Below are 26567 nucleotides of genomic sequence, written 5' to 3'. Positions count from 1 at the left end.
TCCGGCTCCGCCCCTTGTCAGCTGTGGGGCCCTGGGCAAGTCACTTAACTTCTCTGTGTCTCAGTTACCTCATCTGTAAAATGGGGGTGAAGACTGTGAGCCCTTCATGGGACAACCTGATTACCTTGTATCTACCCCAGTGCTTAGAAAAGAGCTTGGCACACAGTAAGCGCTTAACAAATGCCAACATTATTATTGTTACGATGATGATGAGACTGTAAGCCCCTTCTAGAGTGTCGGTTGAGGGCAGGGAACATGTCTACCAACTCTTTTATATTGTACTCTCCCAAGTGTTTAGTACAGTGCTCTGCACACAGCAAGCAGTCAATAAATATGATTGATTGAGCACTTACTATGTGCAAAGCATGTACTAAGCGCGTGAGAGGGTACCATACAAAGGAGTTGGTAGACATATTTTCTCCCCACAAGTAGTTTACATGGTATGTGATGCATGAGAAGCAGTATGGCTTAGTGAAAAGAGCCCGGGCCTGGGAGTCAGAGGTCATGGGTTCTAATCCCGATTCCACCACCTATCAGCTGTGTGACTTTGGGCAAGTAACTTCACTTCTCTGTCCCTCACTTACCTCATTTGTAAAATGGGGATTAAGACTGTGAGTTCCATTTGGGACAACCTGATTACCTTGTATCTACCCCAATGCTTAGAACAGTGCTTGGCACATAGTAAATGCTTAACAAATGCCATATTACAAAAAAAATTATTATGTGATGAAACTTCTTCTCTGTGCCTCAGTTTCCTCATTTGTAAAATGGGGTTTCAGTACTTGTCCTCCCTCCTCCTTGGACTGGGAGCCCTGCGTGGGCTGGACTGTGTCCAACCTGGTTACCCTGCATCCACCCCAGCTCTTAGTATAGTGCTTAGCACATAGTTGTTGCTTAACAAATACCATAATTATTTTTATCATTATGCATATATAAAGTTATAATCCCCCTGCCAAAACCTCATTTTCAGAGAATCCCTTTGGAGAGTCAGTCTGTCAATCAGTGGTATATATCGTGACCAAAGCATTTCGTCGTCATCAACGTCGGTGACATTTATTGAGCACTTACTGCATGCAGAGCAACGTACTGAGCGCTTGGGAGAGTGCAGTACAACAGAGTTAGCAGGCACCATCCCTTCCCAAAGGGAGCTTACAGTCAAGAGGGGGAGACAGACAGCAATATAGGTAATTTATAATATTTAATTTCTCTGTGTATATATATAGGTTTCAGTCTTGGTTGCTGCCTGTGAGGAAGTGGCTAGGGCAGGGTGGCCAAGCCTCACAAACTGAAGAACAGCCAAAGCAAACAAGAGCATCAGCTCCGGAATCATTCCTGTGACGGGGCTCCGGTGCGGCCGGGGTCCGGGCCCCTTCCTCATCCGCCCCCACGGGCAGGGCCGCCCCCAGAAGGGAGGCAGGCTCGGCACTGTAAAACATCACAAAGCGTGCGCACCTCTGAACCGCACGGCAGTGAAGAGGAGCTCTGCAGCCTGGCCACTTCCACCGTGTAGAGGGTCCCTCTTCTCTAGCTCCACGGGCGGGAGGTTTCCTCCTCCCTACCGTCTGTCCATCTGTCCTCAGGCCGAGAGACCTTTGAGCGAGACCTGGCCGGTAGAGTGATGTTTCAGAGCTGGACCAATTCAATTTTAGGATGGCTCTAAAATATGGTGCATCGAGCCCTTCCCGCAGAGGCGTCCTCTGGGAAGTTGAGCTTCCCGGTGCTGAGGTGGCGAGGGGTCCAGAGTGCTCCCCTCTGCCAGTACGCAGCTCCTTCCATCCTGGCACACGTGTCCGGGGGACTTCCTCCACAACGGGGGGTTTCACGCCCCAATTTGGGTTTGCCAGGCCGGAAGAATCGGGCACAGCATGAGTCTGTGACAGCGGTACCATCCGTTCCTTGCGCGAGGTGGTGCCGGTCGGTTTTCGCCCGAGGAACGGTCGCGGGCATCCGCGTGGCACCGGTCCCGTAGGTAATCCCGTCCCACGTGGGGCTCACGGTCTAAGTAGATGAGTATTAAATCCCCGTTTTGCAGGTGAGGGAACTGAGACCCAGAGAAGTGAAGTGACTTGCCCGAGGCCACAGCGGAGTTGTGGCGGAGTTGGGGCTAGAACCCAGGTACTCTGACTCCAAGCCCCGTGACCTTTCCGCTAGGCCAAAGGGTTTCTCTTATTATCTTTGAAAGCAGAGGGCAGACACCGACCTCGTGGGCAGGAATGTGTCTGTTGTTATATTGTACTCTCCCAAGCGCTTAGTAAGTGTTCTGTGCACAGTAAGCTCTCAAATACGATTGAATGAAGACACACATGTGCATATACACGACAATACACCCACACCCCACTAACCGTACACTTGGGATCTTACCCTCAGTAGCTTCAACTTTGAAAACAGAGGGGAAACAGACACTCACACACACATACACACACACCTGCCAGCCGGAGTGTCTGAGTATTGCCCACTGTACCTGCACCAGCTCCGCAGCGGGCGGAGCGGAAGGAAGAGTGGGCCACCTCTCGTCCTGGCACCGGAGACTGGCAGGAGTAGGGCAAAGGGTGAACAGAAATAACTCCTCTGCACCCCTAATCATTCAGTGGCATTTTTAAGCTCTTACTGTATGCAAAGCACTGTGATAAGCACATGGGACTGCACAATACAGTAGTAAAATCATTCTTACACTTCTGAGTTCTCAGCCTCTCCAAGAAAGGGGCAGCCGCCCCTGTCCCGTTTCTAGATAATTCCAGCTCTCTGTCGGCTCGACCCAATAAAACAGGATTTTCCTGTCCAAGCAGGTGGGTTCCACTGATTCCCCCCCCCCCCCCCCCCCCCCCCCCGCCCAACCCTGTTTTCCGAAGGGAGACCTTCAAAATCCCTTCAGACCCCAGGGCAAACTTCACCCCTGGGCTTGAACCTGAAATTGCAATTTACCAGCCCGTTCCTGGGTGTGGTGTTTGGTGAGCCTGCTGATTTTTTTTTTCCTATCCTAGAAAGTCAAACAACTGTTAGGTCAATTTGTTTGTGAAGGGAGAAAGTAAGTCCAGACTGAATCACTGGAACATAATCTGACCGTAGTGAATAAATCTTCCTGCCGTGGCCTGCATGATAGTTGGGCGATGCTTGGAAACAGTTGGTACTGACTTTAGAAGCTTCCATTATACTTTTGCATGCAGGCATTTACTGTTTTCCCCCTCGGCCCTATTTTAAGGATTACTGGATTCCCTGAAATCTGTCTGATCACAGAGTTTGACAAGCCCAGTGAAAGAGGTTTTGTAAAAGAGCCAGAGTCTCCACTCGAAGAGCCCACGGTGTTTCCGAGGTCATGGTTTGTATTGAGAGAATAATAATAATAATAATTACGGTATTTAAGCGCCTACTATATGCAAAGCACTGTTCTAAGCACTGAGCACATCCCTGTTAGACAGGGAACCCGGATGACCCTGAGCTCATTGTGGGCTGGAAACATATCTACCAACTCCATTGAGTTGTCCTCTCCTAAGTGCTTAGTGCAGTGCTCAGCACACGATAAGAGCTCAGTAAATACCATTGACTGATTATGTGGAGCTCCTTGTTTTGGAAAATATTTAAAATGCAACTGTTCCGTTATAAATTGTAGCCACTTTTGCTCAATCAGTCTATCAGTGGTATTTATTGAGCACTCACTGTGTGCAGAGCACGATACTAAGCACCCGGAAGAGTACGAGACAGCAGAGTTGGTAGACGTGTTCTCTGCCCACCAGGAACTTACAGTCTTGAATATTTTACATTAATCTGACCCATTCGGTTTATAGATTTGAAAAACAGAAACATCTTCAAATCACTCTGATTTCACTCTGAGGAAGCAGCATGGCCTAGTGGCAAGAGCACAGGCTTGGGAGTCAGAGGATGTGGGTTCTAATCCCGGCTCTGCCACTTGTCAGCTGTGTGACCTTGGGCAAGTCACTTCACTTCTCTGTGCCTCAGTTCCCTCATCTGTAAAATGAGGATTAAGACTGTGAACCCCACAGGGGACAACCTGATTACCTTGTGCTTAGGAGAATGCTTAGCACATAGTAAGCACTTAAATACCATAGTGATTATTATTATGATTATTATCTATCTCACCCATCTATAGTGGCATTCTCTGTCTGACTTTTCAGTTGTCGACAGTTGGACCCAAAAAGTTTCCGATGCTGTCGAGTTTTCACTTTCAAGAAATGGAGCGTCGGGCGTCTGTGTACACACAAGCACACACAAACACAATCATCTCTCGTTGGTACCACAGTTAAGTCAGTGTGAACCAGCAATATTGTCTGTACAAAGAAAACCGACGCTAAACAACACTGCTGGGATTGTTTACCCCATTTCCTTCCATTTATTTTAGGAGTAAAAGTCCCCCGCAATTTCCGACTATTGGAAGAACTTGAAGAAGGTCAGAAGGGCGTAGGCGATGGGACAGTTAGCTGGGGTCTTGAAGACGATGAAGACATGACACTTACAAGATGGACAGGAATGATTATTGGACCTCCAAGAGTAAGCAACCGGCCTCAGCTATAAATGTCAATGTCTTCTAATGTTCACGTTACCTCCTTTGAAAAATATGAATCTGGCTAGAAAAAAAAGATCACAGTAGGCTCTTTGAAATGTGGTTCTTGTTTTCTCACCAGTTTGGTCTATAGAGGTGAAAGTCCCCTGATGCTGTTTAATCATTACTTGAGCCAAAACCTAGTGTATACTTGGAGAAAACCCGGAGCTACGATCAGATGGGAGGAAATGTAGGCAAAAATGTCACTGAAGGCCAAAAACGTCCCGTGGTAATCCGCTGTACCTGGAGGCAATTCCTCTGCAGGGAAAGATGTTTCCTTAGAAGCTTTCTCCTTTAAACAGAGTGTCAGGTCTGGGTCGTGTGGAAAGGTGGGTTGGAATTGTGCACGTTCCGTTCAGAAAATACATTTCCCATTGGAGGATGAGTGTAATATGTTTGCGTGTGTGTGTGCGTGTGTGTGTGTGTGTGTGAGGGTCTTCCAATGGAAGATTCCTTTTCTGAACTGAACATGCACCATGTAAAGTCACCTTTAAGCACCAAGCTAAAGCAAGCAAGGATTGGTGTGTGCATCTTTAAGCACCAAGCTAAAGCGAGCAAGAATTCTGGAGCCGGGTGTCAGTTGTCCCACCTCAGAATTTGTCCAGAAGTTCCCGGTGTCCGCTGGCCCACCTCCTGGACAACCAGCCCTCGAAGCTTCTGCGCCCATCAGGCCCGGCAGGCCGGCTAGAGCAGGGGGTGCCTCTCTTATGTGTTAACCCTATTTGCCCAGGGCAACATTTCTTGTAATGGTGCTCTGCCCCCCGGGCTCTGGGTGAAGGCTGATGCTCCTGCATACCCCCGGGGGAAGGGGTCCCCAAGGTCTACGCAGGCTGGTCGCAGGGTAGGGGTTGCGGAGGCAGGACTCCTCCACGATCAGGAGACGGGCCCAAGGAGGCAAGCCGGAGGGGTTGCAGGGGGAGGTGGCGGCCGCCTCTCGGCCCTTTCCTGCTCAACTGGGGCAGATTTCCCTGGTCCTCGTCGCCAGGCAAGGAAGGTATTTTTAGGGTATTTAACACGTGGCTTCTGAAAACTTTGATTTTTCAAATTCTTTCTTCAGTTCAGTAGCTGGAGTTTTGTAGCGGGCTGGGAAGAACTGGTTGAGGTTTGCCGTCGGCCCCCGCGTTTGCGGCTTAGAAAACTAGGGATGAGAAAGTGGACGAGAAGCAGCGTGGCCTAATGGATAGAGCACGGGTCTGGGAGGCAGAAGGACCTGGGTTCCGATCCTGGCTCTGCCACTTGTCTGCTGTGTGACCTTGTAAAATGAGGATTTCATCCCACTCCTCCTACCTAAGCCGTGAGCCCCATACAGGACACGGACTCTGTCCAAACTGATAACCTAGTCTCCACCCCAGTGTTTGAACAGTGCTTGACACCGTAGTAAGCACTTAACAAATACGACAGTAATAATAATAATAATAATATATGAAGAACCTAGGAAGGCAGCAGATTTCTTTTTCCAAATTGACTTCCAAAGCCAATTGGCTCTAGCCAGCATGGCCTATGGTCACCCCTCTCCTGGCAGCCACACCCTTCTGCTCAGGGTCGGGTTTAAGAGAACCCAGGACTCTGCCTCTGCCGAGAAGCTGTGGCATTTTTATTGACTTGCATTCTGTCGGCCAGGAGAAATTTATGATGAATTCTTTGCTAAAATGGATCTCCAGTTGTGATTAAGTTGACCAGAGATCACAGTCAAAATAGAGAAGAGTTTGGTTTTCTCCCAGCTTCCTTACTTGGATGTTTGCCAAGGGGCAGAAGCTATAAGTCACCGGGGCCCGTAATCAAGAGGACAGACTTCGGCTACTCATTTGGGTGTACGGGAAAGTTTCAAACTGCAGGTATTTACGGGGGAGAGTGGGGGGTGCCTTTAAGGAAGACCCACAGTGAACTAGCTAGCTTAGAAATTTAGTCTTGCTCGGCCTCCCACAGCTCTTAGATCAGTGTTTGGCACATAGTAAGCACTTAAATGCCAGCATCATCACAGTGAACAAGTCTCTCCTCCTAAGTTGCCAAGGAGAAGCAGCATTGGCTGCTGGAGAAGCAGCGTGTGTTCTAATGCTAACTCTGCCACTTGTGTGTTGTGTGACCTTGAGGAAGTCACCTCGCTTCTCTGTGCCTGATACCTGATATGTGAAATGGGGTTTGAGAGTGTGAGCCTTATGTGGGACAGGGATTGTTTCCAACCTGATTAGCTCGTGTCTACCCTCTAGGCTATAAGCTCATTGTGGGCAGAGAATGAAATTGTTTATTATTTCATTGTACTCTCCCAAGTGCTTAGTACAGTGTTCTACACACAGTAAGCGCTCAATGAGTACGAATGAATGAATGAATGAATGAAATGATGCCTCTGGTTTCTCCGAGATAATATCTGAGCTTTTACCTCAGCGAGTTGGTTTCCTGCTAATCAGATGTGTCAAAACCAAAGTTACATCAAGAAAGTAAAAGATTGGATATATGTGGCATCAGCACATTTTGCTTGGGCAGGGAGTGGGCCTTCCCACTCTGTTTTATCATACTCTCCCAAGCGCTTAATACGGTGCTCTGCACACAGTAAGCGCTCAGTAATCCCTTTGATGTTGATGATGAATTGCTTTGGCACAAGAACTGCTTTACCTTTAGATAATGAAACAGTTCTCCTCAAGTCGACATTTGATGGTTGTCTCAAATCAGTCAATCGGTGATATTATGTGGTATTTGTTAAGCTCTTTCCCTGTGCCAAACACTATACTAAGTAGAGATACAGGCTAATCTGGTTGGACACAGTCCATGTCCCAAATGGGGCTCGCAGTGTTAATCCTCATTTTACAGATGAGGTAACTAACAGGCATAGAGAAGTTAAGTGACTTGCCCAAGGTCACACAGCGGACAGGTGGTAGAACCAGAATTAAAACCCAGGTCCTGTGACTCCCAGGCCTGTGCTTTATCCACTAGGCTCTGCTGCTTCTCCCCTGAGCACTTGGTGCGAGTGGAGCACTCTAGCAAGTGCTTGGAGAGTACAATATAACAGAATGGGTAGACATGGTCCCTGCACTAGGAATTTATGGTCTAGAGGGAGACAGACAGACCTTAATATAAATATAAATAGATCCAAGTGCAGAGATGATGTAAAAGGGAGAGCGAGTAGGGGAAACGGGATTAATCGGGGAAATCCGTCTCCTTGCGTCTTTGCTTTTGAGAAACCTAAGAGATGTCTGTGAAGGGCAGCTGGCTTGTTTTGGATTTTCAGTATCGTTTTGTGGTGATTGACTTCCCTCTTTCAGTTTCTTCCAAAAGAAACTCCCACTGGATTGTCAGTGTAGGTAGGTAGTTAGGTATGTGTGCGTCGGGAGAGTAAACTCTCTTCCTGGGTCACCACAAAGAACCTCGATCGGTCACTCTTCACGGGTGATGGTCATTCATTCATTCAGTCATATTTGAGTGATGACTGTGTGCAGAGCACTGTACTGAGTGCTTGGGAGAGTATGGCATAACAGAGTTGATAGACACATTCCTTGCCCACAGGGAGCTTATAGTCTAGAAGGGGAGGCAGAGATTAATAAAAATAAATAAATTACAGATAAGAACCTAAGTGCTGTGGGGCTGAGAGAGTGAATAAAGGGAACAGGGCAGGGCTATGCAGAAGGGAGTGGGAGAAGAGGAAAGGAGGGCTTCGTCTGGAAAGGCCTCTTGGAGGAGATGTGCCTTCAATAAGGCTTTGAAAGCGGGGAGAGTAATTGTCAGAGAGAGTTGAGGAAGGACGGCGTTCCAGGCTGGAGGCAGGACGTGGGCAAGAGGTTGGTGACGAGATCGAGGTACAGTGAGTCTATTGGCAGTAGAGGAGTGGCTTGTGCAGGCTGGGTCTTAGTAGGAAAGCAGCAAGGTGAGGTAGGGGGCAAGGCGATGAGGGCTTTAAAGCCAGTGGTAAGGAGTTTCTGCTGGATGTGGAGGTGATGCTTACTGTGCGTCAAAAACTGTTCTAGACTCCGAGGTAGGTACAAGTTAATTAGGTTAGACACAGTCCTCTTTGGGACCCGGGCTGCTCTCAGCATCCATTAGGGATTGTCCAGAAAGGCCAGCGACTTCTCTGTGGCACGTGAACTGACCAGATTCACAGTTGATTAATCTACTGATGGCCCTGAGGGAAACCCAAAATGGCAGTGCCTGAAGAGATAGCTGGCTCACAGGGGCAGGGGCTGGATCCACTTTATCCAGGTTCAGCCTGGCTAGCAGCTCTGGCTAGCAGGCAGTCCGGAGACCTTCAAGCCTCCCCGGTCTGCGCCGAGGCAGCCGGGACTGACCGACGCTGCCACACGTGCCCGTTTAGCGAAAGCGCTTGGCTCTCGTCATTAGTGCGTACAACCCCAAAGCCGACGAACGCTGCGGAGCGGAAAAAGACTCGAGAGATCCGGACAGACTCAGCGCGGGGATTCCAAAACCCGACGAGCCACCCGTCGCGAAGGAATGTAAATGCAAGGGCAGATAGAAACACCGAAACGTGAAAGCTGGTCATCGGACCGTGTCCGACAGGAACGCTAACTGGTGGTGACGTTCTCCGGCTCGGGGACGGCGTCCAATGTCTGCTCGAAATCTCCAGCCTCAAATAGGACAGAAGCAAAGATGGGGAATCCCCTGATAGCTAACCGGTGACACCTCGAGAATGTCAGCTTGTTACGGGGCAGGGAACGGGTCTGCTAATTCTGTTGTACTTTCCCAAATGCTTAGTACTGGCCTCTGCACATAGTAAGTGCCAGTAAATACTTTTGATTGACTAATCGATCTTCTCATCAAGAAGCAGGACCTGAAAGAGGCCACAAGAAGCAGCATGGCCTAGTGGGAAAGCCACAGGGCTGGGAGTCCAGAGGGCCTGGGTTCTAATGCCGGCTTTGCCGCCTGTGTCTCTGTCATCTTCGGCAAATCACTTCACTTCTCTGTGCCTCAGTTACCTCATCTGTAAAGTGGGGGTTAAGACTGTGAGCCCCATGTGGGACATGGTGTCCAACCTGATTATCTTGAATCTGCCCCTCCCTTGCTTAGTACAGTGCCTGGCACATAGTAAGCACTTAACAAATGCCATAAAATAAAAAGTAAAATAAGTAAAATGAAATACAGTCTAGAGAGGAAGAAACAGGGACAGCTCTGAACTGCTCTACCCAGCTGGTTCCGGCCAGGCAGGGGAGCTGACCGCTTCCCTTGGTTTTCCACCCAATCACCTCCTCAGCACTCAAGGTGGGAAAGCCATCTCCCTCGCTCCCAAGCCGAGTTCTCAGTAATTGATTTCAGCATTTCTCTTTTAGGAATCAGTAGCTTTGGTGAGACCTGAAACTCTTAAATCCTTTGAGTAGTCTATTATTATTATTATTATCATTTTTCTGCCTATTCTAACCAGGAGTAAGCAAAATCACCCCAAAGCCAAGGGAAGTTTCAACAAACTTCTGTTTTTCTAGAATTCAAGTTCAGAGATGTAGATTTGGTGTTGGATCAGTGTCCAGAAAGGGCCTTAGAGACAGCCAAAAACTGATGTCTCTTCTCAGCTCTGAACATTGGGGGACTGGAATGTTCCCACGTTGGAAATCTAACTGAACCAGTAGCGGGGAAAACTGTATTTGGCTTCATGCACTCAGGACATCTGCATTTCATTCTGTGGGTGCTCAGTAAATACCTTTCCTACTGCTACTCCATCGTATTTCTAATGCTTTATCTCTTCAGCAGTAAAATCCAATTATTTCTTATGGTATATAAGAGCTTGCTATGTGCCAAGCACTGTACTAAGCGCTGGGGGAGGTCAGCAGAACCTGTGAAGAACTTGTTCCCAAAAAAGGCAGAGTCCGCTAGACGGTAAGCCCCGGGTAGGCGGGGATCAGGTCTACCAACTAACTGCATTGTCCTCTCCCAAGGGCACAAAGTAAGTGCTCAGTAAATACCATTAATAATTGATTGACAAAGCTTGGAGTTGGGGAGTTTCCTTCCTGGTGAGGCCATCTGGGAATCTTGTAGAAGACGGCAGCTTTCCAATGCTCTTCGTGCATTCTACCTGCAGGAGAAATCTCCCTGTTCACTTTCAGCATCATATCTGTTGTTCTGTACTCTCCCAAGCGCTCAGTACAGTATTCTGTACAAAGTAAGCGCCGAACAGATACCAGTGATAGGTCGACTGCAAGACGGTGCACTATCTTTGGACTTGCTTTGTGAAAGGCAACTGAGGGGCTCATAAAAAAGAAGAAGAGCTGTGCGGGTCACAGGTGCCAGACTTGGAAAAAAAGAGCCACGCTCTCTATCCCCAATCCTCCTGTCTTTGTGGATGGCGGATTCCCACAGCACCTGGTTTGCGTGGGCCTGGGTTCTTTCTCCAGAGCCCGAGTAGCGGCAGGTGCAGCTGAATGGCACTTAAACATCAAAGGTCTTTTCGAGTGTTTAGAGAGGATGGGGAGTGAATTGCCGATGGGCATCCAGCTAGTCGGGATCGGCCACAAGATGTCACTGGACGGTCCTTAACCGTCCCACCAAACATTGGGAAGGGGATTTATTCATTTATCCATTCGTATTTATTGAGCACTTACCATGTGTGTTTGGAGAGAGCACAATATAACAATAAACAGACACATTCCCTGCCCACAACGAGCTCACCGTCTAGAGGGCCTGTATCCGTTTTTCGTGATGTTGAAAGACTGCTTCTTATCTAATTAAAAGCGACTGAACTGATGCCACAGTCGAGAATTGGAACTTGCAAGGGCTCTATGTTACGGGATTTTCTTTTCTTCGCTCCAGTAAAAGCATGTGGATATTTTCTGATATTTTCTCTCCCCCCTCCCCCTTTTTTTCCAGACCATTTATGAAAACCGAATATACAGCCTTAAAGTAGAATGTGGACCTAAATATCCAGAAGCGCCCCCATTTGTAAGATTTGTAACAAAAATTAATATGAATGGAGTAAATAGTTCTAACGGAGTGGTAAGTGATTTTCCCATCACCTTCTTGCCCTTCCAAATCTTAGAGCGTAACCTGGATGTCAGGGGGCTTTGAGTAGCTGATTCTTCAATAGGCCTTTGATTGGCCTAAGTAATGGAATTAGGGTGGTGGAAGTAGTCCAGTGGAGTCCAGGCTTCTCGTTGTTGTCAAATCTTCCCTTCCCCTGAGAGACCAAGCAGCTATTTGGAAAGCAGCAGAACTGTGGTTCCATTGCTCCTCTGAGGTCCCCTCCTTCCCCCTCTCCCTTACCCCCCAACTCCCTCCCACCTGCCTCATTCTTTAGGACAGCCCACTGTGCCCTTTTCAGCTATTTGAGCTGAGGAGAACCGGCGTGGCGTATTGGAAAGAGCACAGGCCTGGGAGTCAGAGGACCTTGGTTCTAATCCCGGCTCCATCACTCATCTGCTGCGTGACCCTGGGCAAGTCACTTTACTTCTGCGCCTCTTTCCGAATCTGTAAAATGGGGATTAAGACTGTGAACCTCAGGGGGGACAGGGACTGTGTCTAAACGGATTATCTTGTATCTCCCCCAGTACCTAGTTCATTGTCTGGCATACAGTAAGTGCTTAACAAATGCCATAATGATTATCATCATTATTATCATTATTTAGGGCACTGCAGATTTGGTTCAAGTTATAAAATGATGGGCAATGAAAACCGTTTAGAAAAGTCATAGCCCTTCTTTGGTGCCAGCGGGTTGCTCTCAAGGTTGCAGCGCAGGGTTACATTTTCAGTGAAAAATTTTATCTAGAGTTTAAATACCCACACCTCAAGCAACAAGCCCTGGTTTTTCCTGATGACCCAAGTGTCTTCCGCAATCCCCTCTGATGTACTGTTCTCCAAGGCCTGATGTCGTGACCAAAGTGCCTCAATTTTTTTTGTGATTTCAAACTAAAACCAAAAAACCCCACAAAAAACCTTCAGTATTGCAACTTGCATCTATTGCATCTAAACTGATGATGTGCAAATCCTCAGCCTGTAATAATTGTTAAAAACAAAATGGCTCAGGAGGAAAACTGATGAGAAAAAGACCGATTTTAAGTAGGGACTTAGATCTAAGCACAAGAGAGTGAAAGTTCAATTTTCTTTTGTTTATTCGGTTCACGCAGCAAATACCTTGGCCCCATCCTGGACTGTGCCCCATCCGATTGTACCGTATCTACCTGTGTCCAACCTGATCAACTTGTACTTACCCCAGCGCTTAGAACAGTGTTTGACACATAGTGAGCGCTTACCAGATTCCATTAAAAAAAGAAAATCTACCTCAGGGCTTGGCACATAGTAAATTCTCAACAAATACCCTTATCATTATTGTTATTGTCATTATTATTATCCTGGAGCTACAATGGCTAACATGTTTTTTGTTTAACCTTTTTTTTTTTTTTAGGTGGATCCAAGAGCCATATCAGTGCTAGCAAAATGGCAGAATTCATATAGCATCAAAGTTGTTTTGCAAGAGTTGCGGCGCTTAATGCTATCTAAAGAAAATATGAAACTTCCTCAGCCACCTGAAGGACAATGTTACAGCAATTAATCACAAACAAAAAAAAAATCACCCCACCCTTACCCCTTTATTCAATTTAAGCTGTCTTCATTTTCCACAGTAGTCCATTTTCTAGTTGCATCTTGTAGACCTCAAAGTACTGGAAAGGAAGTTCCCGTTCAAAGGCGATTTATCTTAAGATACTGTAAATGATACTAATTTTTCATCTGAAACCTAAGTTGTGCTATAGCAAATCATGTGTCATGTGTAACCACTGTCCACTTAGTTGACCTTCGGGTCTCAAGATAGTCTATTTAAAATTTGGACTGTCATAACCAATGTGGCACATCTAACTCAACTGTGAAAGCGTGCATCACACAATCACCTTGCTGCTTTATTTGGCCTGGGATTTCCTCGTTTTCTGTCTTTCTTTGGTCAGCCTCCCCAACCTCCCTCCCCCTTACTCCCGCCCTTTTGGCAATCGCATTCCAGCTCAGGGCAGTATGTTAGAGGAAACAAAGGTTTTTAGCTTCCAGTGTGATGCTGGGCTTGGGACTACTAAGAGGGTTGCCTGCTAGCCTCAACCATCCCTCCCTTTGTCCCGCCTCTAGCAAAGACTGACGAAGCTGGTTTCCTTCCCTCCACCCCACCCCCCCCCCACCACTACGCCTTCTCTTTTAAACGATACCCCAGTAAGCCATCGTCCTCCCCTCCACAGCCTTTGGCCAAGACTTCGATTGTATTTTTTTTCCATCCCCTCATAACAAGGGCCTTTGGTGAGGGATTCAGGGTTTTCTTTCCAACGTCTTCTCTTCCCCCACCTTGGCTGTGGGGTGCTGCTCTCTCTCTCCCCGCCCCTTCCTTGAATTGGTCGGTCATCCCTTTCCTGCAGCTTCTCCTCACCTCAGGCCAATAGCCAGCCTGCCCTCCCTAGCTCATTATTTTGACTGAAATTGCATTTAATTTTCACCAGCCTGGGAGACCGGCGTATCTAATGTTTGCAAATCTAGACCCACCTCCTCCTAGCCCCCTTCTCCCCCCACTTCCTTCTCCCCTCCACCTCTTCCCGCCTTCCCCTCCCTTCCCCACACCCAGATGCCCCCCGAGACCCTGCCCTTTTGCCAACTCCCCTGCAACGGCTGATGGTTTTTAGCTTGGCTCTTGGTCCAGTGAGAAGAGCAGAAGTTTCATCAGGATCGAGTCGATCCATCAATGGTCAAGATCTTCAGCAGCTAGTTTTTAAGAAAAGGCTGCGATCTCGGTTCTAAGCGTGCCCCACTTTGAAGGGATCAGTCAGATATCTGTAGGGCTTTCAGCTTTGGAAACTGAAGGATTATTCGTTAATCACATGAGCCCTTTCTCGGCTGCTCTCGCGGTAGCATAAGAGCGGTTTTGGAACTCGGCAGCCGGAACGGGTGGTTCCTTTCGAATTCGGGGCAAACTTTGGTTTCCGAGCCCTCCCTCGGTGTCCGTGAAGTCCAGCTCTTCTGCAGTTATTCAAGAAAACTCGGTGTGCATAGCAGCCATAGCATTTCCCCGGCATCATTTCCTGGCAACTCACAGCCTCTTCTGACTCACTGTTCTACTGAACATGTGGATGCAAGCTTCAAGATTTGTATCCTAGGTTTGGTTTTGTGTTTTTGTTTTTGGTTGTTTTTGGGTTTTTTTTGTAATTCAGTGTCTGTGTAAAAACCACACTTGGAAGCAGTAGATATCCAGCCAGAAACAATTGGTGTTTCCATTAACTTTTTGGAGGGAGATATTCAAATATGAGTTGTAAGGATTTAACAGCCTCTGTAATTAAAGTTTAACAACAGTATTCCATAAGCAGCCTTTTTATTGTGTCAGACCATTGCCTGATTTTAATATAATAAAAAGTGTGTATTAATATGAAGAGGCTGTGGTCTTATTCCTGTTAGGGTATTACCCTAGCAGTAGCAGGGCTCAGAGACATGGCCTTCATTGTTGCAATCAATGGTATTTATCGAGCGCTTGCTATGTGCAGAGCACTGTACTAAGCACTCGGGAGAATACAACAGAATGAACAGGCCACGTTCCCTGCCCATAACAAGCTTAAAGTCTCGAGGATGAGCTTCCGGAAACTCCTCCCCACTTACAGCAAAGCGTAAATAACCTGCTGAGGTTGTGGGGAGGATCTCTGTCTGGTGGTGAGGAGTGGGGATTGTGCTCTAGACCATTCCCTCTTGCCAATTAGAGCTGCCATCTCAGAAGCATTCCCAAATTCTCATCGGCGTCCCGTGCCCACCAATCCTGGAACATTAACAGCTCCAGACTCTCTCCGTTTGGGCCGAGACTATCATTTTGACCACTGGAAAGTCACTTGAAGACCAGGATTTCCAGGAGGAGGAGGGGGAGGTGGGAGAAACAGGGACACTGCTAAGAACGTGCAGGTGGGCTTGGTACTGTTTGTGAATGCCGCCTGCCGCCGCTGCAGTCTCGGGGTGGGGCCTCTTGGACCCGTGGCATTCCAAGAGCCAGCCCTTCCCCTTGGGCGTCTGCCATTCTGCTTCCAGGTAGAGGAAGAATGACCGCAGCTGGGGAAGGGAAGGGTTCAGCGGCTTTTGGAGGGCCAGAGCCGTTGAAGCCGCCAATGAAACCTGCCCGATTCCCACTCCCAGGTGGGGTAGGTGGTGGTTCTAACCACTGGAGACTAAACTGGCGGGCAGGGATCGCGTCTACCAGTTCCGTTATACTCTCCCAAGCATTTAGTACAAGGTCCCGCAGACCCTAAGTGCTCAATAAATACCGCTGATTGATGGATGGGTAAGAGGTTTCCTTTTTGGATGCACTGCTTAGCCTTGAAGGCACCAATTCCTGGAATTGCATGTCTAATGATGCAAGGGCTGCTTTCGTACTCAGATCCGGACATCTAACAGAAGGGAGAGAAGTGCGTGGGAGAGTACAATCTAACAGAGTTGGTAGACGCCTTCCCTGCCCACCAAGAGCTGACAGTCTAGAAGGTCCCAACACAAGCCTTTTTCTGAAGCCCAACTTGACATTCAATTGGGCTTCTATAGGGGGGTGGAGTGGTTTGCTTAATTTTGTGACGTCTTGCTGATTTTTCAGGAAGTTCTGAGTTTGGTTGTGACTAGCTCTGTAGTCATTTGGGGGAACTTGATGGTCAGACAAAATATTTTTTCAAGAACTAGAGGGAATGGGTCCGAGTACCACCCTAATCAGTGGAGTTTCAAAGAAATCCCTATTCTCAGGTCAAATCTTGGTAGGATGTCAATTGTTCTATTAGCTTCTGCTACTATAAAGTTCTTCTGACTAATTCCTCTTGGATTTCCTTTCTCTCCAGTTAAAAGATCACACTGTAAGCTTTTATTATATGTATCCCTTCAACATGGGATCTTGAAAATGTCGCTGGCATAAAAGGGGGAAATCTGAACCAAATTGGAGGTGGCATTACAGCCAGAAAATTAGTGTAGACACTTTGCACTTGTGAAATACGGAAGTAGGACCTGTGAACCCTGGTTCATTTGCCCTGTAAATTTTGTTTGCTTCACCCCCAAACTCCAAACAAATCATTAGCGAGGACAGGGGCCAAACAGTACCCGTGGACTGCAACTGCACTGGAGCTGCAGTGTGGCCTAATGGATAGAGCACGGGCCTGAGAGCCAGGAGGACCTGGGTTCTAGTTCTGACTCTGCCACTTGTCTGTTGTGTGACCTGGGGCAAGCTACGTCACTTCTGTGCCTCAGTTCCCTCATCTATAAAATGGGGACTACGTCTGTGAGCCCCATATGGGACGTGGATTGCATCCAACTTGATGAGCTTGTGTTGTCCCCAGAGCTTAGAATGGTGCCTGGTGTGTAGAAAGCGCGTATTAAAAATCATTTTTCAAACACCTAAAAAACTATGCGGGCTAGGGAACCTAAGGACCTTGGTTGTGTTGTGCGCCACCTCAAACTGGTTAAAACGTTGTACAGCCCTCTGGATGGTGTGAAAATAAATGGAATTGTGCTGCTTCTTCATTGCTCCATCGACTGTCGTGTGACTGTTTTCTGCTGTGTTGAAAGATGCCAACAAGCAGTGAAGCCTGGGAGAAAGAGCACAGGCCTGGGACCCAGAGGATCTGGGTTCTAATTCTGGCTCCACTACCCTGCTCTGTGACCTTGGGCCTCAGTGTCATCATCTGTAAAATGGGGATTGAACATCAGTTGAATCCCTCCAACTTACACTGTGAGCCCCATTTTGGACAGGGACTGCATCCAAACTGATTGATCTGTATCTACCCCGGTGCGTAGAATGGTGGTCGACATAGAGTAAGCGCTTAACGAGTACCTTAAAGACAATAATTTAAGAGGTAATGAGGGGCATTGGGAAATGCAGCCGTGGACCCTTCCATTCTCAAGAGAAACAGCAACAGGGTTGTTTGGGGTCCCACCTGGTTAGTCCATGGGATGACAGGACCTTGTAAGGAGAGAGGTGCTCTCCAGGTGGTGGCTGGCTTTGAGGCTAGATTTAGGGTCTGTTGGTGGTCAGAACTACCTCTGCCCTTGGCTGAGACCTCTGCCTTTTTCCTTCTGTAAAATGTGTGTGCTCCCTTCTGCTTGGTGTTAGGAGGTTGGCATAGCCTTGGTCAAGTTTTTAGATGCAAAAAACTAAGGTCCCTTGAAACAGTGTGGCCTCATGGAAAGACTAAGGGCCTGGAAGTCAGGTGACCCCGGTTCTGATCTTGACTCTGCCGCTAGTCTGCTGTGTGACCTGGGGCAGGTCACAACTTCAGTGGCAGAATTCCCTGATCTGCAAAATGGGCTTTCAATCCCTATTCCCCCTCCTGCTTAAACTGTGAGCTCTCATGTGGGACCCGATTATCTTGCATCTATCTACCCCAGCACTTAGTCAGTCAGTTGTATTTATTGAGCCCCTACTGTGTGCCGAGCAGCATACTGAGCACTTGGGAGAGTACAGTGTAACAGCATGGCAGGCACACTCCCTGCCCATAATGAGTTTGCAGTCTTGGCGCATATAATTCATTCATACATTCATTCATTCAATAGTTTTTATTGAGCCGCTTACTGTGTGCGGAGCATTGTACTAAGCGCTTGGAAAGTAATTCAGCAACAGAGACAATTCCTGCCCGTACAAGTAAGTGCTTAAATACCGTGATTCTTACTAAAGCTGGAGAAAGGGACACACAATATCATTGTCTCTCATGTCTCTTGGAATCAATCAATGATATTTATCGAGCACTTACTATGTGCAGAGCACTGTATTAAGCACTTGGAATAATGCAACAGAGTTAGCAGACACGTTCCCTGTCCCCAACGGGATCCACAGATGAAATGATCAATAAGCTCGTTGTGGGCAGGGAATGTGTCTGTTTATTGTTGTACTCTCGCAAGTGCTTAGTACAGTGCCCGGCACACAAGTGCTCAATACGTATGATTGAATGAACGAACTAGTTGAGCATTGGCCAGATCCTTCGATTTAAAAAGAGACTTAACCATGTCGGGAGTGCCCGACATGGGATCCGCTGTTTCTCTCAAAGCTTTTTTTTTCAGTCTGGCCTCTAGCAGCTCCATAATCCCAAACTCTTAACACTAAACCTAGGCTGCAGCAAAGGGCCAGAAGCTTTTCTCACGGTCCTGTCAGCCTTCGTGTGAAGGCGAGACAGCTGGGCCCCAAGAATGTCTCTGGGGAGGGGGAGAGTAGGGGGGAAATCACCCAGTTGAAGGAAGCATGTTTTCACACAGCCGGTGATAAATACAAGTTTGTTATCCCAGGAAGTCGTACCACACAAAGAGTGTTAGATTCGATCTAGAATCAATAGATTTATAAGCTAAGGGCCATAATGGGTTACTAGAGGAAGGATTTGGGATGAAGATGGGGAGAGGGCTGGGGGGGACCAGCTCCTTGTGGCCAGGGAATGTCTCTTCTGTTGTGTCATATGCTTCCAAGTGCTTAGTACAGTGTCCTGCACACAGTAAATGCTCAATAAATACAATTGATTGAACAGCTGTGGGGTGAGGACAGCCTCTTACCTCCCTCTGAGGGCAACTCTCCTGCCACTCGCGCCTCCCCGAGCCACTCGGAAGCCAAGCAGTCAGTGCCAGGAAGGAGACAGACTCTCGGCGAGAGCAGTCTTTGTCCCAGCAGAAAACACCCTCCAGAGCAAAACATGCTTTTCATCCGTGTCTTCAGTAGCCCTTTGCAACAGAGACTCTGGGTTCTCTTGTTTTAATAGCCGGGTCTCTTTTCAACCGACCTGCTCGGGACTCGCAGGATTATTGTACTCTCCCAAGCACTTAGTGGAGTGCTCTGCACCCAATAAGTGCTCAATAAATACCACTGATTGATTGAATCGCCAACTTCCGCTCTTTGGGGAAGGGGGATGTGTGTGTCAGTCTGCTGCTTGGAGAGAGGATGGACGAGCTAGCCAAACAGCCAGTCAGCTAGCCAACCAGCCTTTCTGTGCGGGCACCAGCAGAGGGAGCGGGTGAACCGTCGAAGCCCCGTGGCTGCCCATGAAACCCAAATGATCCACTGGAGCCTTTCTCTCCACAATGAATCTTCCCTGGGTCCATTTTTCACATCCCCCCCGGCCAGAAACTCACATTTCCATCGCCTTTTTGTCTTTCTTTCCTCCGCTGGCGGTTTTCATCCCGTGGATGTGGGTTTGACCTGTCAGGGGCCAGAAAAGACTTGTTGGAATTTACATGGGACCGCTCATGGTAGAGGAGAAGGAAGAAGAGGAAGAGGAGAAGGAAGAGGAGGAAGAGAAGGAAGAGAAGGAAGAAGAAGAGGAGAAGGAAGAGGAGGAAGAGAAGGAAGAAGAAGAGGAGAAGGAAGAAGAGGAAGAGAAGGAAGAAGAAGAGGAGAAGGAAGAAGAGGAAGAGAAGGAAGAAGAAGAGGAGAAGGAAGAAGAGGAGGAGCAGACTGTGAGAAATATAGATTGCTGTCAAAAGAAATTTATTTCCACCCCAGTTTGATATCCCAATCCCCAAACCCGCTCCGTACTCCTTCTGTAGAAACTATGCAATAAGTTCATGTATTTGTGTCTGCTCTGCTCATTTATTTGAACAGTGTTGTAAGCGTTTTCATGTTTGTCAGTGGAAGCTCCTTGTGGGCAGGGAACAAGTCACTTTATGATTCGGTACTTTCATTCGTTGAATTGTATTAATTGAGTGCTGATTGTCCCAAGGAAATCTAGATTCTACTCCTGGCTCTGTCACTTGCCTGCTCGGTGACCTTGAGCAAATCACTTAACTTCTCTGGGCCTGTTTCCTCGATCATAAAATGGAGATTCAATACTTGGTCTCCCTCCCCATTAGAATGTGAGCTTCGTGCAGGATAGGGACCATGTCTGACCTGATTGTCTCAAATCTACCCCAGTGCTTAGCACAGTGCTTTACATATAGTAAGTACTTAAATACAACAGAGCTGTGCAGAAAGTGGGTGTTCAGTGAATGCTACTACTACTATGACAGGGAAGCAGTTTGAACTAGACTGTAAGCCTAGTGTGGGCAGGGATTGTCTATTTATTGCTGAATTTTACTTTCCAAGCACTTAGTACAGTGTTCTGCACACAGTAAGCGCTCAAAAAATATGATTGAATGAATGAGTTACCAGAAAGAGCAAAAGCTTGGGAGTTAGAGGACCTGGATTATAAATTTTGCTCTGCCGCTTGCCTGCTGTGTGACCTTGGGCAAGCCACTTCACTTTTGTCCCTCAGTTTCCTCATCTGTAAAATGGGGATTAGGACTGCAAGCCCCTTGTGTCCAAACTGATGATCTTGCATCTACCCCCGTGCTTAGTAGTGCCTGGTGTATAGTAAGCACTTAATGAGGACCATTTAAAAAAACTAAAAGCGCTTGCAGTCTGGACGATGGTGCAGTCATTAATGTAAAAAAATAAATTAGGGATCTGGACATAAGGGCTGTGAGGCTGAGGGAGGGGTAAATAGAGAAACAGCGTGGCTCAGCGGAAAGAGCTCGGGCTTGGGAGTCAGAGGTCAAGGGTTCTAATCCCGGCTCTGCCGCTTGCCAGCTGTGTGCCTTTGGGGGAGTCGCTTCACTTCTCAGTGCCTCAGTTACCTCATCTGTAAAATGGGGATGAAAACTGTGAGCCCCACGAGGGACAACCCGATCACCTTGTATCCCCCCAGTGCTTAGAACAGTGCTTTTCACATAGTAAGCACTTAACAAATGCCACTATTGTTATTATTATTAAAGGGTGCAAATCCAAGTTCCAGGGTGACACAGAAGGGGAGTGGGAGAAGGGGAAATGAGGGCTTAGTCCGAACTACTAGTACCAAAACTAGTATTAGTAGTAGTAGCCTTGTCTTGCCTTCTACCGTCGAGTCATTTCCGACCCAAAGCGACACCGCGACCGCCCCATCTCTCCATCTGACATCTCTCCCACAGCGCCCCGCTCTCCATCTGGAATCGTCTCATCTGTATCCCTAGACTTTTCTTAGTCAAAATCCAGAAGCGGTTGACCATCGCCGCCTTCCGTGCAGTCAACTCGGGCCTCCACCCTCCACCCTCTCCGGTGCCGCCTCTGCCCAGCACAGGGGGGTTTTGGCTTGTAGCAGATTGCCTGCCACTCGCTAGCCACCGGCCAAGCTAGGATTGGAGTGAGTAGGCCTTTGCTTGTCTTTCTCTCCTGTAGCCGAGACTGGTAGAGGACTGGAAACTCTTCAGGTGCCACCCTGAGAGGGCAGTAATAGTGGTAGCAGAAATAGAAATATTACTGTTATTCTACCACTCTGACTACCAGCTTTGTAAGAAAGCACAAACAGGTCTGTGTATCATTTCCTTGAGTTCATCTAGTTAGGAGGTGTCTATGGAGTCCTTTCGTTGGAAGATTTAAGAACGAACTGTTCCACGATAAATTCCATTTTTGCCTCCCCTCACAGGAAATTAGTTTGATCTTCTGGCTTTTACTTCAAAAGGTGAAAAGCCGGTGGAGATCTTCCTAAAAATGTGGATGCCTTTTGGGGGCTGCTGTTTGAGAAGTCTGGGTTGGAGAAGGCTCAGGGATTCTAAGCAGTGTTCCAGAGTGCTTCCATAAGTGTGTAAATTCCCCCTTGGGGAGAAGAGGGTCAAAGCCTTTGCATCTCAGACCCTTTTTCGTGTTAGATTCCAGGAATGCGATTCTGGCTAAAATGGGTTTTTCTGGGGTGCAAATGGGGAAAATTATTTGCAGTTGAAAAGCAGCATGGTGTAGTGGAAAGAGCACAGGCCTAGGAGTCAGAAGACCTGGGTTCTAATTCCAGCTCTGCCAGTTTGCTTGCTGTGTGACCTTGGACAAATCATTTCACTTCCCTGTGCCTCAGTTACCTCCTCTGTAAAATGGGGATTAAATCGTCCTCCGTCCAACTTAGATCGTGATCCCCATTAAGCAACAGTAAGAGCTCAATAAATACCATTGATTGATTGAATGATTGATTGCTGGGCATAAGGTAAGGACTTAGAAAATACTTCAAATGTTATCAATCAGTGCTATTTATTAATAATAATTAATAATGATAATAATGGAGGTATTTGTTAAGCACTTACTATGTGCCAAGCACTGTACTAAGCACTTGGGTGGATGCAAGCAAATCGGTTTGGACGTAGTCCCTGTCCCATGTGGGGCTCACAGTCTCAATCCTCATTTACAGATGAGGGAACTGAGACAAGAGAAGTGCAGTGACTTGCCCAAGGGTACACAGCAGACGTGGCAGGGCTAGAATTAGAACCCATGACCTTCTGACTCCCAGGCCCGTGCTCTAACCACTACACCGTGCTGCTTCTCTGAGTACTTACTGAGCACTTACTGTGTGCAGAGCACTGTACTAAGCGCTTGGACGAATACAGTGTAACTATATAACAGGCACATTCTGTGAGCTTACTATCTAGAGGAGGGTACAGTTAGAGTTACATCGTACTCTCCCAAACAGTACAGTGCGGTGCACTCAGTAAACACTCACTAAATACAATTGACTGACAGACTGATTGACCGACTAGCGTTGGTACCCACACGTTCAGATTCCCTGCCTCTGTTTCCCCAGGTCTCGTGTCCCAGCCGAGAGGCAGCGGGTTCGTTGGCCCCACGGAGCAGTGGCGGATGGCAGCAGGGGTGTTCCATTTCCAGCTGCAGCAGCCAGGCCCAAACCCGGACTGCCAGCACTGCACCGGAAGTGGAACGGGACTCCCGGTCCCAGGCCTGCCGGGCTGCATCCTGCCCTGGGCCGGGGGGTGACCGCACCCGGCCGGGAGTTTGGAGTCGGATGCTCCACTGTGGACCCCGCCGGCTTCCAGCCCCTCCCCGGCGAGCCCTCACCCATCACCTCACCCTTCCCGGAAACAGTGTGGGGAAGGGGGCTCTCTTCCGAGGTAGACCCTCAAAACTTCCCACGGTCCTGCCTGTGGGGCCTCTGGCTTCCGGGAACAGAGGGAGGGCCGGTGGGGAGAGGCCTTGGGCATCCTGCCCGCACCGCGGCCACGGGCCACCTGCTCACGGGCCCAGGCCCTCCCGCCTCCCCCCACTCTCGGGGCGCCGGAGCCGTGTGGTCCCGACATCTGATTATTTGTGTTCGCAGATCACTGAGGCCAGAAGTCTCCGCACTCCCTCTGGCCCCGGCAGCTCCTCGCTGTCGTCACGCTTTCCAGCCAGAGCACAATCCCGGCTCCTGTGTCCCTCCCCCCACCCTCTAAGTCCAAAACCCCCTTTGAACTCTGCTCCTTATGGGACCCCTGGAGTCACGGCCTGGCCTCGTTTATAAAGCTCAACCTGTCACCCTTTGTGGTTGAGTGGAGGAGCGGGATCGGATGGATGTCCCCACTCCGACCCGCGGTCGGCGAAAAGAGGAACTGGTGAGTAACAAGCTGGAAACCTACGAGGACACTTTTACTGCCGCAGTTAATGGCAGGGCTAGGAGCTAAACCAGGCTTGCAGATAGGGTTGAGCTATCTACCAGCCCACACCATATTGTCCAGCTCCTCGCACACCCAACACTGTCATAGACGCCTGGGAAAATCCAGTGTGCTAGAACAAGAGTTACCAAATCAATCGATCGATCAATCAGTTGTATTTATTGAGTGCTTACTGCGTGCAGAGCACTGTACTAAACACTTGGGAATGTACAATATAACAGAATTGGTAGACACATTTCCTGCCCGCGACGAGCTTACAGGTGTATTTGCATTCTTTTGAAATTCAAATATATTTCAGGACCTGAGAGAAGATGCAAATCATGCCATGGAATTTGGATTTTAAAGGATGGGGTACTTGTATGGGGAGCTGGCCTAGTGGAAAGAGCCCAGGCTGGGATCTGGATTCTAATTCCGACCCTGCCATTGGCTTGCTGTGTGTCCTTGAGCTGATCACTTCACTTCTCTGTGAGCCCTTAGATTGTGAGCCCCATGTGGGATGGGGATTGTGCTGATCTGACTTTAGGGTTCCTGCCCTTAGTATGGTGCGCGGCACATAGTAAGCACTTAGCAGATATAATGCAATTATTATTCTCTATGCCTCAGTTTCCTCATCTCTAAAATAGGAATCCAAAACCTGTCCTTTGTCTTATGGTATTTGTTAAGCGCTTGCTCCGTGTCAAACACTGCCCTAAGCACTGGACACTCTTTTAAGCACTGTTCTCCCTCCTCAGGCTGGGTGACCATATGAGACAGGGGCCTGGTTATCCTATGTCTACAGCAGCTCTTCGCAGAGTACTTGGCACAAAGTAAATGCTTTACAACTACCACAACTATCATTATCATTAGAATGGCCTGGAAGCGGGGACAGCAGCGGTCCGGTCCGCTCAACGCGAAGCGGGAGCGGGAGGAATTTCCCGGCAGGAGGGATGATGTGAGCGAGAGCTCGGTGGCGGGAGAAAGAGGCCCGGGAGCAGATTGGCTTGGGAGAAGGAAAGCGGGCAAGCCGGTGGGTAGGGGGAGAGGAGAGAGGATTAAGTAGGTGGAGAGAGCTGACCGAGTGCCTTCTAACCCAGCTAAACCTTCAAGCCTGAGGGGCTTTTTTTAATTCCCAGGGACCCAAGGCCTGGAGAAAGAGGAGCAGCAGCTACACGGTGTGGCGACGAAGCAACCTGGTGACGCTGAGTGGATGCCGACACTCTGCTGAAGTGATGTCACTTCCTACAGGTTTCTTTCTTCCAGACTATAGCTTTCCGAGGCTCCGACTTAGGTGCCTGCGTGGTGCCGGGTAGGAGAGGGGAAGACGTTTGCAGACTGAAATGTATTTCTTTTCTCCAAACAGTCTGGCCGGGCCAGCGGCCTCCGCCTTCCCCTCTCCTGGCCTGGACAGGGCTGATGCTATCGTTGTCAGGGAATGTGTCTGTTATATTGTTGTATTGTACTCTCCCAAGTGCTTAGTACAGTGATCTGCACATAGGAAGTGCTCGATAAATACGACTGACTGACTGACTGACTGACTGACTGACTGACTGACTGACCCACTAACTTGGTGCTGCACAGCCTGTATACACGGGGACAACCTTTTCTGTGAAACCGAAAAAGGGGAGCTCAAGCAACAGCTTTGGCTTTTACTTATCGTTATTATTATTATTGCATTTTTAAGCATTTATTATGTGCCTAGCACTGTTCTAATAATAATAATAATAATAATAATAATAACTATGGTATTTGTTAAGTGCTTACTATGTGCCAGGCACCGTTCTAAGCTCTGGGGTAGATACAAGATACTTTTGGACACAGTCCCTATCCTATACAGAGCTCACAGTCTTTATCCCCATTTTACAGATGAGGGAACTGAGGCACAGAGAAGTGAAGTGACTTGCTCAAAGTCACACGGCAGACAAATGGCAGACCTGGGATTAGAACCCATGACCTTCTTACTCTCAGACCCGTGCCCTATCCATTAGACAATGCTTCTTCTATAAGCACTGGATTAGATACAGTCGATCTGTTTGGGCACAGTCCATGTCCCACATGGGGCTACAGGTGGGTTACCTGAGACTCAGAGAAGCTAAGTGACTTGCCCAAGGTCCCACAGCCGACGTGTGGCAGAGCCAGAATTAGAATCCAGGTCCTCTGCCTCCCAGGCCTGTGATTTTTCCACTAGACTATGCTGCTTCTCACTTTACTTTCCCACAGCACGGGGGCTGCAAGAGGCAGGGGCTCATATTAGTTGCCGTTGACGGCAGACAAGGGGACTGAAAACAGCCAGACGTGGATACCGGTCACCTGCCTGAAGGTTGTCACCTGTGCTGCCCCCCCACCCATCCCACCTTCCACCTATCCTACCCTGTCCTACCGTGCCCTGTCCTGTCCCATCCCGCCTGCCCTGCCCATCCAGGGAGTGGTGGTGGTTGACCCCTGCCCCAAGAGTTGTGCTTCGGATGCCACCGTGATTTTTTAAGCTCGGACTTTGTTTGTTGTTCCTGCGTCGAGTTCACCCCCTGGCCCTCAGCAAATGTCTGTTGTGTTTCCTTGTGAGGCTGATGGAGGGTATTTGTGTCTCCGTGTGTGGCTCGGAGCAGGAGCTTGGGAACACCCCCTGAACCCTCGCGGGGGGTAGGGGGGGTGGGGGGAAGTTTACCTCTCCGCCTCGCCTCTCTTCTCTGTCAACTAGCAGATTGCTCAGCACGTTTCTCCC

At 48.4% G+C, this 26567-nt stretch overlaps 1 protein-coding gene across 2 annotated transcripts in view; it reads left to right on the top strand.

Annotated features, from left to right (window-relative positions):
• The window catches only part of UBE2V1 (ubiquitin-conjugating enzyme E2 variant 1), a 34994-nt gene extending 20120 nt beyond the window's left edge, over positions 1-14874 (top strand). For both annotated transcript variants that reach the window (XM_016228206.3, XM_029070229.2), the window contains exons 2-4: positions 4355-4503; positions 11354-11479; positions 12885-14874. In XM_016228206.3, coding sequence (XP_016083692.2) covers positions 4355-4503; positions 11354-11479; positions 12885-13031 — 422 coding nt within the window. In that variant the 3' untranslated portion in view covers positions 13032-14874. The remainder of the gene's footprint in view (positions 1-4354; positions 4504-11353; positions 11480-12884) is intronic.
• The last annotated feature ends 11693 nt before the right edge of the window (positions 14875-26567 follow it).

Source organism: Ornithorhynchus anatinus, chromosome 8 (assembly GCF_004115215.2).
Source record: "Ornithorhynchus anatinus isolate Pmale09 chromosome 8, mOrnAna1.pri.v4, whole genome shotgun sequence".
NCBI lineage: Eukaryota > Metazoa > Chordata > Mammalia > Monotremata > Ornithorhynchidae > Ornithorhynchus > Ornithorhynchus anatinus.
Note: the sequence above shows the minus strand (reverse complement) of the source record. Positions and strands in the feature narration are given on the sequence as shown.